The 11,601-nt window shown below is 39.6% G+C and overlaps 1 protein-coding gene across 1 annotated transcript in view; it reads right to left on the bottom strand.

Annotated features, from left to right (window-relative positions):
• The window catches only part of LOC110336993 (carcinoembryonic antigen-related cell adhesion molecule 5-like), a 68,132-nt gene extending 58,514 nt beyond the window's left edge, over nucleotides 1-9,618 (bottom strand). The window contains exon 1 of the mRNA XM_021219738.1: nucleotides 9,555-9,618. Within this exon, the coding sequence (XP_021075397.1) occupies nucleotides 9,555-9,618 (64 nt within the window). The remainder of the gene's footprint in view (nucleotides 1-9,554) is intronic.
• Nucleotides 9,619-11,601: the final 1,983 nt, after the last annotated feature.

Genomic DNA, 11,601 nt, shown 5'->3' with positions numbered 1-11,601 from the left:
GGGAGGGAGGGAGGGAGGGAGGGAGAGAGAGACCTCAGGGTAACCTGGCTTTAGTGCAGAATTCTCCCATACCTTTAAATAAGAGCTAATACCAGCCTTCCTCAAATTTTTCATTAAATTAGAAACAAAAGGAACAATACCTAATTCATTGCAGCAAGCATCGATTACTCTGATACCTAAACCACAGAAGACTCCAAAAACGAAGTAGAATCTCAGACCAATATCACGTATGAATACCGGTTCAATAATACTCAAGAAAAATTCTTGAAAACAGAAGCCAAGAACACATTAAAATCATCATTCACCATGATCAAGTAGCTTTCATCCCAGCGATGTAAGGTTGATTCAATATATGAAAATTCTTCAACATAATTGACTATGTAAACAAACTCAAAAAAAAGTTACATATTCATCTCATTAGATGCTGAAAAAGCATTTAACAAAATACAACACCTCTTCATAATAAAAGTATTGGAGGTCAGAAATTCAAGGCCCATTCGTAAACATAATAACAGCAATATACAACAAACCAACAGCCGATTCCTAATGAAATGGATAGATTTGTGAAGCCATCCCACTAAACACAGGGCTGACCACTCTCCACATATCTATTCAATATAGTACTTGAAGTACTAGTTAGAGCAATAAGGCAACAAAAAGGGGATCAAGGGAATACAAATTGGCAAAAAGAAGTCAAGGTATCACTATTTGGAGGTGATATAATACTACACATAATCTACCCCAAAATTCTACCAGAGAACTTCTACAGTTAATAAACAATTCCAGTATAGTGGCTAGATATAAAACTAATTGAAACAAATCCAAAGTCTTCCTTTATGCAAATGATAAATGGTCAGAGAAAGAAATAGGGAAACAACATCCTCTACCACAGTCTCTAATATCATAAAACATTTGGGAGTACAAATCTAACCAATCAAGTGAGAGATCTATATGACAAGAACTTCAAGTCCCTCAAGAAAAAAAGCATAGAAGACTCAGAAAATGGAGAGATCTCCCATGCGCATGGATTGGTAGGATTAACATAGTGAAAATGGTTCTCTACAGATTCAATGCAATCCTCATTAAAATTCCAACCCAGTTCTTCACATACATGGAAAGAGCAGCTTTCATAACAGTAAAAACAATCCTTAACCACAAAAGAACTTCTGGGAGAAACATCGTCCCTTACCTCAAGATGTACTACAGAGTAATAGTAATAAAACCTGCATGGTATTGGAACAGAGCCAGACAGGTTGATCAAGGGAATAGAATTGAAGACACAGAAATAAACCCCACACACTTATGGACACTTGATCTTTGACCAAAATGCCAAAAATATACAATGGAAAAAAGAAAGAACCAATAAAAGAAAGAATCAATAAAATATTGCTGGTCTAACTGGCAATCAGTATGTAGAAAATGAAAATAGATCCATTTTTGTCACCTTGTACAAAACTCAAGTCCCAGTGTATTAAGTACCTCAACATAAAACCAGATGTACTGAATCAAATAGAAAAGGAAATGGGAAAGAGCCTTGAATTCATTGTTGCGGGGATGGGAGGTGGGGTATTTCCTAAATATAACTCCAATGACTCAGGCTCTAAGATCAAGACCTGATAAATGAGACCTCATGAAACTGAAAAGCTTCTGTAAGCCAAAGAAAATAGTCAATAGGGCAAACTGGCAAACTACAGATTGGTGGCAGGGGGACTTCACTAACCCCACATCTGACAGGGGGCTAAAATCCAAAATATATAAAGAACTGAAGAAGCTAAACACCACAAAAACCAAACAACCTAATCAAAAAATGAAGTATAGAGTTAAACAGAGGATTCACAACAGAGGACTCTCAAGTTAGGGAGAATTACCTACAAAATGTTAAAAGTCCTTATCCTTATGCATTAGGGAAATGCAAATCAAAACAATCCTAAGATTCCATGTTACACAAATCAGAATGGCTAATATCAAAAACTCAGAACACAGCACATGTCGGCAAGAACATGGAGAAAGAGGAACACTTCTCCATGGCTAGTGGAACTCAAACTGGGACAGCCAGTTTGAAAATCAATATGGAGGTTCCTCAAAATATTGGAAGTAGATCTACCTAAATATCCAGTTATACCACTCTTGAACATATACCCAAAAGCTGCTCCACCATACCACAAGAGCATATGTTCCACTATGTTCATAGCAACCTTATCTGTGATAGCTAGAAGCTCGAAACCACCAAGATGTTTCACAACAAAAGAATGGATACAGAAAATATGGTCCATTTACAAAATGCAATACTATTTAGCTATTAAAACAAGAACTTCATGAATTTTGCAGACAATTGGATGCATCTAGAAAATATCCTGAGTGAGGTAACTCAGACCCAAAAGGACATGCAAACAATGAACACACTAACAAGTCGTTATTAGCCAAAAAACTATAAAATACCTAGGATATAATCCACAAAAACTCAGGAAGTTTAGCAGGGAGAAGGGCCCAAGTGAGGATGCTCCAAACCCACTTGGGATAGAGAAGAAAGCAATCAAGTGAGACAGAGGGAAGAAGTGACCTAGGTGGAAGCAAGGAGAAGGAGAAAGGGGGAACATAATCAGTTATGGGGGGAAACAGGAAAGAAGCTCTGAGGGCCAGCAGAATAAATGGAAATATGAAACCTGGTGGTGAAGTAGGAGGTGGGGGGACCCTCTAGAAAGTATTAGAGATGCCCCACCAGTGGGTCCATCCCACAATCAGCCACCAGATGCAGACACTATTGCATACACCAGCAAGATTTTGCTGAAAGGACCCTGATATAGCTGTCTTTTGTGAGGCTCTGCCAGTGCCTGGCAAACACAGAAGTGGATGCTCACAGTCAGCTATTGGATGGAACACAGGGCCCCCATTAGAGGAGCTAGAGAAAGTATCCAAGGAGCTGAAGGGGTCTGCAACACTATAGGCAGAACAACAATATGAACTAACCAGCACCTCCAGAGCTCATTCATTTCTCTAGCTGCATATGTAGCAGAAGATGGTCTAGTCAGCCATCATTGGGAAGAGAGGCCCCTTGGTCTTGCAAACTTTATACGCCCCAGTACAGAGGAACACCAGGGCTAAGAAGTGGGAGTGGGTAGGTAGGGGAGCAGGAGGGGGGAGGGTATATGGGACTTTGGGGACAGCATTTGAAATGTAACTGAAGTAAATACCTAATAAAAACTGGAGAGAAAAAAAAAGAAAGTACTAGAGACCTGGCAGGTGAAAACTCAGTACTCATAGGGACTGACTTTAGCTGAAATGCTCCAAGACTCGGGGAGGGAACTTGTACAGTCTATCTCCAATAGAAAGACAGGCAGCAAGTGGGGGAATGGGGGTGCCATCCCACAGTCAAAAGCTCTGACTCAGAATTGCTCCTGTCTAAAATAACTGTAGGGACAAAAACGGTAAAGAGACTGAGGGAAAGATGGAAATGACCAACCCAACTTGAGATTCATTTCAAGGGGAGGCTTCAAAATCTGACACTATTACTGAGGATATAGTGTACTTACAGACAGGAGCCTAGTATGGATGTCCTCTGAGAGGCCCAACAAGCAGCTGACTGAGACAGACACAGATACTTAAACCCAACTATTGGTCTGAAGTCAGGGACCCCTGTGGTTGAATTAATGGAAGTCTCAAAGAAGCTGAGAAGGAGGGTGACCCCATAGAAAGTCCAGCAGTCTCAATTAACCCAGACCTCTGAGATTTCTCAGGTACTGAGACGCCAACAATGCACCATATATGAGTAGTCCGAGGCCCCCTGATACATATACGACAGAGTACTGCCTGATCTCTCCTCAGTTGTAGGAGAGTAGCCTAACAGTCGAGTGACTTGTGAACCCAGGGAGTGGGCAGGATTGGTGTGGGGCAGGGATGTCACCAGGTATCCTCTTGGAGACTGGAAGAAAAGGAATGGAGTGAGAAGTTGAGGGAGGGTAGACCAGGAGGGAGGCAATGACTGGACTGCAAAAACTAAATAAATAAGTAAGTAAGTAAGTAAGTAAATAAATAAATAAATAAATAAATAAATAAATAAATAAATAAATAAATAAATGGAAATATATATATAATATATTTAACATATATTAAAAAGATTATTTTTAAAAAGAATAGGAGTGATTTGGACCTAAGTCAAATATTTTAGCAGGGTGGTGAGAGCCATACCTTTAACCCCAGCAGAGACAAACTGATCTCTACAATATAGTTGTTTTCTAAATTACAGAGTTACAGTGAACAAGGTGGTGATGGCACACATTACCAAGGGACAAAACTCAAATAGAACTCCTCCTACTTTAGATGTTTGCATACTAGATAAATCACATACCACATTTACAGATTATTATAAAAACCTTCTACATGGTTACTAGGAGTTCAGTTAATTTGCAGTTAATTTACTGCCTGTAAAGTCATCTCCATGCATGCAGTCCTGACCAATATTGAACCAGAGGATACCATAACTGTCGATATAATATTTATTGGTGAATTTGTGATTACAGACTCTTTATTAATCAAAGGGTGTCTACCAGCATTTGCCTGTTGGTGTCTATTGCAAAATCTTTCTTTATATGGAGAATAAATATTCTCTTTGAGAAACAAATCTAGACATTTTATGAGGCATGAGAAACATTATACTCAGTCATTGTCAACCATCTTATGGTTATAAGGAGACCCCTTAAAATGATAGACTTGATCCTTTCAGGGACAGAGTCCCTAGGAGACTTTGCTATAGAAGGAAATATATTACAGTGAAACCGGTTTCATATCCTAATTCTTCAGTGTTCAGGATATGGTAGCGAATGGGTCTGTGCCTTTCTGCAGTGAGAAAATAGATCAGTTGCCTATATTCCCCATCCCTAATACACACACACTTCCCCCAAAAGAGGCACCTATTGAATTGTGGGAACCAATGTATTTTGAATCAAAGCTGGGTTTAAGTTAGAAGCATGGCTTTCTTTGTCCCTAAATCCAAGCATGCTTGTTAAAGAAAAATCCAAGATCACTGTTTCATATCAAAAGTGTTACCTGGTATGGTACACAGGAAAACAAAAGATAAGGGACTAAGTTATGTCCACTAATCTCATAATCTTTTGGTTTTCATTTGACTCTCTAAACTTCTCTTGATATATAAATACTATCTCAAAATCTTTAAGAACATATATATATATATATATATATATATATATATATATATATATGCTTTCTGTCATAGTACTAGTAGTCATACAAAGTACTAAATAATTTTTGAAATAAGGTTCATCTAATTTCCTGTATGTGTTTTCAGGTTTGAGTTTGAACCAGATATCTAGGAACAAAGTTTTTGTACCTTGGGCATGTGTAATAGACTGTGTTCCTCAAAGCTTTCTGAGATCTGCTTAAAATTCCATTTAATATATTTAAGTTTTCTACCATTCCTAGTAGTAATTTTTTCGAGGTCAGAACAAAGATGCTAGGGCCCTTCTCTGGTGAAGCCACCTAGATTGGGGTAACACAAGCCACTAAGCAAAACTGCCCATTGCCTCTTATTCCAGAAGATTCTTGACAAATATGTGACACCTTTGGGTTGACTGCTGTGGTCTACCCAGCTATAATTGACACAAGCTGACAATCATCCAAAGATCTGCTTTGAAATAAAAACTGCTCAGAACATCCAAATTCCCAAGTTCATTGAACACTGACAAGAAAATTTTATAGAACTTTGAACTCAAAAATGCTTTATCCTAAAACTATCAAATACAATGAAACTGGACATCATGGAGAGCTTGGGGAAAAAAATACTTCATTACTATAAATGCTCTTTTTAACATGACTGTAGCCATTTTGTATTCAGTCTCCATTGTACACATAAGGTCAACTAAGTTCAGATTCTCAGTCTCTACATCCCAAAGTAATTATCCATAGCTGACATTAAAGAATGCTCCGAATAAGCCAAAAAGTTATGGTTGAATCACTTGTACCCTGTTCTTTCAATGTTCTGAAATTCTACTGTCCCCCACCCTTCTTACCTCACTCAGGAACAATCAGTTTAAAGGTTAGCTGATAATACTTTGCCTAGTTACCCAAAAATGCAGTATCACTTCAATGCCTGCCTTCAAATTTTGAACCTGTTTTTTTACATGACAAGCCTGTTCTGGCAAGACTCATGCCACAATTATGTTTTTCCCTCTTGTGGTCCTGGATACCTAGTATGCTGTGCATTCAGTAAGCTATTCTTGATTAAGAGAGATTGGTGTATGTATGATTAGTGTGGCAATTCCCAGATCATAACAGTAAATAATTTTACTGTGTTAGAGTTAAAAATCTATTCTTTTTAGTTAGAAAGAAAGAGGGAAATGTTGCAAGATATATGATCACACTGTGAATTATGAGATTGTGTAATTTACTCCAAAGGCCTGATTCTAGTTGTGGTCTGACTGAACCATAACAAACACCTTTAATCCAAGAGCTTTGTGTTTATTGTAAACAAGATTTTAAAAAGGCAACCATAGGCCAGGAGGCAGAGAAAGCAACCACTTTACAGGGACTGATCATAGGGAAAAAAACCAGAAAGTAAGAAGGAGTCTGGAAGGATAGAGAGATGCACAGGAAGTAGAAGGGAGGGACATTCAGTTTGATGGTTATCTGAGATGATGTAGAGAAGGAGAACTTCCATCTCGGATACCGACCGATAAGGAAGGTAAGCTGGATGCGTTCTCTGCCTCTCTGAGCTAGCAGAGATTCATCCCAGCATCTGGTTCCTGAGTTAAACTGAATGATTATAATATGATTAAATTCAAAAGAAAGAAAATACAGCCCGTACAAAGGCATGCAAGGGGTATCTCCCTGGTCTCTGTGGCCTGACCATTTCTTTCAATGTGAAACTCATGCTACATAACAGCTCCCAACTTCTGTTGTCCTTTCTCCATTCTGAACTGAACCTCCTCACAGGCAGCAACATCTCTCAGAGTCTCATGAGCTGTGGATGGGTATGAGTTCAAAACAGTACTCTGCCCACTCTACTCTCAGTACAGCCTGGTGTCCCTGTCCTCTTTCTCTCTTTATGTTTTACCTCTCCAAACAACACTGTAGTAAAAAAGGCTTATAAGTATCTCAGTGCCCTGATAAGACATCAGATTATCTTAGGGTTGAGTTTTGCAGTGACATAGATTTGGTCAGTTAGCACCAAAGAAAGCCATTGTGCTTCCTGTGTGAAGCAGAAAATTAACTTCATACATAATCTACCCTGTGATCTCAATGTTCTGTAAAGATGGAATTTCTTTCAGCTGGAAAAAGCCAGAGATTCATAAAAAGTTCCCAAAAGGATAAGCTGAGTGGCGCATGAGGAAAAGGACAGAATTTTTCTCAATGGAGTATTCTGACCAGATTATGGAGTTTTACACTTTAGGTTTATGGGAGTAAGAAATCTGATTCCTAGAAACAGGGGATGGGCTATACTCTCCCATGAAGAGTTTCAAGATGATGCTCCCATTTCTTCTGTTTCATGAGCTATGTTATGGGTCTGCCCATGTGTTCTCTGGGCTTTAGTGGGTGCTTTTTACATTTGTCTAGGTAATGCCCCATGGATACCATGTCGTTCCTAAGGAAACTACATAGGGGGGAGAATTGAATATGAGCCCGTAGCAATGTAGGTTTTTTCTCTGGTGTTCAACTTTTTCAGAGATCACCTTAGCTTTCTCATTAAGGCTAAATCATTGTACCTTGAGGTCTTTCTCAAGGATAGATTCCTGGTGAAAATCTTAGGAATTTCTCAAAAAGAACCAACATTTTTTGATTAAGGTTCTTTCTCAAGATATGATATCCTTGACTGATTTAAACACCATGTGTCTACATGTCTGCAAGATGAAGTCAAATGAAGGATTCTGATCTTTTGCTCTTATTCTATACCATGTGTGTCCTGCAATAAATGTTCAAAGTGCAACATAAAGATACAATGAAGAAGGAGGTAGGCACAGGCAGGCATGATAGTCTTTTGTGTGTCTAGTGAAATGAATCCCACCCAGCAACCAGATAACAAATAATTACTTACAGTACACGTTGAGGTATATGGATGTTATTGACACAATTTCTGCATGTTGATTTAAGATTCGTAGGCTGTAGAATCCTATATCCTCCTTGGTGACATTGTAGATCTGCAGGGATCCATTGCTGTACAAAGTTTCTCTACCACTGTGACCAGGCCCCAGCACAGTAACATTAGTGGAAAGTGTATATTGTCCAATCTGAGGGCTCTTAATCCTCATTCCTCTGAACCAGGCTAAGGTTGTAAGATTCTCTGGCAGATTGTTGATATGTATGAGAACATTTTCTCCTTCAATCACTCGGGGTGGCACTAATTCAATGGTTATTTGGGCAGTGGTAGGCAGGTGATAACAGGTTAAAAATGAGGCTAGACAGGAATAGAGTAAAACAATCAATGTTGAACAGATGTATTCGTCACTTAGCTTAGGATTGTGAGTAGAGGTATGCCTATCCTCCTTGATTAAGTTCAACGTCATGACCTCCACTCTCTCAGAAAATCTATATCCTCCCCTCTCTATGTGATTCTTTGCTCAGATACTGGCTGATTTACTGCTTAGTATCCCCACATCCCTCCTCCATAAACGAGTGTTTGGTGTAAGGGTCAATGCTCCTCTGACCCATTCCTCTGACCTTTTTCTATGTTCCCTTTGTGGCTCTAAGGAAACTGTGACCTCATTTATAAGAATAAAATCACTGGATGCACTACATCCAGTGGTTTTTGAGGAGCTACACTGATCTATTGGTCTGTTATCTTTGGAAGGTTCAATTCCTGTAAGAGACTCAGACACCAGTCAAGAACTGAAGGAAGAGAAGCATGTAGAGAGGAAGGGAGGGGAAAATGAAGGAAGGAAGGAAGGAAGGAAGGAAGGAAGGAAGGAAGGAAGGAAGGAAGGAAGGAAGGTTTGGGGGAAGGAAGGAATTGCACATAGGTTTATGTCCATAGTTACCATATTTGGCTTTAACAAAAATAATTGTACTCATGTTTGGTTTGATATTATTTATTTTGCATTTTCTCACGTGTTGTATGTATTAGTTGTGATGATAATTGTATTTCTGTGCAGTGCTGTGTGGAAGAACATTTCTCATGGTGGGAGAGTGTATGGGCACATTTGTCAATTTTCAGGAATCTCTTCTCTCCATTTACCATGTAGGAATTAAGGAATAAATTAAGGTTGTCAAATATAGAAACACTGAGACATCTCACTGCCCCATCTTTTTTAATTTCTATTTGCAGAGTCCCACTGTCATGATTGGGAACATCAATCATCAGAATATGGAAGCCATTATGAATGACTTGTGACTTATGAATAGTAAATGGTTGGGGATTTTTGCATTCTTCATCATCTCCTGTCTCCTGAGAGCTTATGACTGCTGTGCTTCTGTCCCTCAATGTACATTCTACCCTATGGCTGCAAACAAAAACCCGGAGTTTCTTCTTGAGCGCCTGCCCTCTTTAGGAGATCCCAGATGGCTTCTGAGTTTCCCTACCTCCATACTCAGAAAGTGGGATCACTTACCTGTGAGCAGAAGCCACTGCAAGTGGGTACAGTCCTTGCATGGAAGCACAGAGGATGCTTCCATCTCTCTTCTAGCTGTGCTGTCCTCCCTCTGGAAAAAACTTTAGCTCTAGCACAGCACCCAGGTTCTTCTGTCTTTCCTTCTTCTTAGCTGAGTGTCTCCCAAGAAAGGACTACTTTCTAGAATCCAAAGGGCTGTGGGTTGTAGCGTCTGTGTCTAAGGCACTGCTCTGTTCCTTCCACTCTCAGTGCTGTCTTGAATCCCTCTCAACTTCTCTCCCTTTATGTTTTACCACCAAGAAAAGCACTGAGCAATAAAGCTGATAAGCATCCCCATGCCCTCAGAGAAAAACAGTTCATTCCAGGACTGACATCTGCTGAATCATGGTCTTGAGTCTGTCAGCATCAAAGAGGGAGTCTCCATCCTACCTAGGTGTCCTTTGGACACAGAGACTCAGCTGAGCACCCAGTCTGTCCTGTGTACTCACTGCTCTATGAAGGTGAGATTCACTCCCAGCAGGAGGTGACAAAGATGTCTCTGAGGCCCAGAAATTGACCAGCTGAGTGGTCTTTAGGAATGAATAGCAATTGTTTATCACCAGTTAATTTTCTGATGCAGTAGAAATGTTCTATAGCAGTTGTGTGTGGAGTTTCATGTCTTCAGATTTGGTAAAGTGGTGGCATGAGTTCTAGAAAGAACTTTGTGCTCCTTTTTTCCTTCAAAGGGTTTTGATGAAACTTTCCAGCCTCATGTGCTGTCTGAACTGTGTGTTGGATGAGCGCATGTCCTCTATGGTCTTCTTTGGTCACCTATGTCCATTGTCTAGGTGATTTTCCAGTGATATCACCCTTATGAGAGAAGCCAGGATGATGGGATCTTAAAGGTTACTCAGAGAGGTGTTCTCAGGCACAGGAAGTAGCTGATAGGTCAATGTAGGGTCTAATAGGGATAAAAACCAATCTACACGGGACAGACATGGCTCAAGCACTCTTCTGAGTATTGATTATGTGTCCCAATATTGCCCCCTGGAGATCACTGGGAGAAATGAAATTTCATGCCTAGGTATACAGCAGGCATGGTCAACAAGTCAAATGTGACATGTTCTGATCATTTCAGTACAGGTGGAATACAGACCCTGTCATCCTACTCACTGTGCTCTGCAGATCCAATTTCATCTAGCATAGGACAAGACTAAATACAGTTCCAAAGTTTTTCCCGGGAAGACCCGGACTAAAGTTGAAAGTAGTAGTCCTCCAAAGGATGGGCTTTCTCTCTAGGAGAGGTTTGCCTGCAAATTTTCATAGGTAAATACATAGATATTTTCTTGTTATTCAAAGGAATGGAGATAAGTGTATGGGCTTCCCTTGCATTTTCTGACCCTTCTCTGGTGTCTAAATTCTTCCCTGTTGCCCAGATGGTTTACAAGAGTTCTGTTGTTGAGTACAGAGAACATTGATTCAAATGCATGTTTCATAAGCTCTTACCTATACAGTGTTCTATGTTTCCTTCTCTTCCTATGACAAATATATCCTGAATGGAAGCAGTTTTGGAGAGGAAATGATGCATTTTCCTTAAAAGTCTGAGTCATAGTATGATACTAAAGAAATTCAAGGCAGAAAACATGCTGCTTGGTGACTTATTCTCTGTTTTACACTGTGACTCACAGTTACTAGTTTTCTTGTAAAAACTAGGAACATCTGCCTATATGGTACTGTTCACAGTGGCCTGGGTTCTCCTGCATTAGTTAGGATAATCCCCCATAGATATGTCCACCATGGAATTTGATAATAAAGTTACTCATTTGAGGAAACTTTTACAGTTGAGACCTACATAATTTTGTGCTGGGTCAAGCTAACTTGTTCATGCTATGACACTGATTCAAACTCTTAAGTCCTCCTCCGCAGGAAGAGTCCACAAAAATTCTCAATTTTCAAGTGAGAGTCCTATTCTGTTTGTTATCTTCATGACATATGCTGCTGTCCACTGTCCCTCATAGCTGTATCTTCAGAGCAAAGTACATCTCTGAGCATCTATCTCATGTTTCTC

This window comes from Mus pahari, chromosome 19, assembly GCF_900095145.1.
Source record: "Mus pahari chromosome 19, PAHARI_EIJ_v1.1, whole genome shotgun sequence".
Classification (NCBI taxonomy): Eukaryota; Metazoa; Chordata; class Mammalia; order Rodentia; family Muridae; genus Mus; species Mus pahari.
Note: the sequence above shows the minus strand (reverse complement) of the source record. Positions and strands in the feature narration are given on the sequence as shown.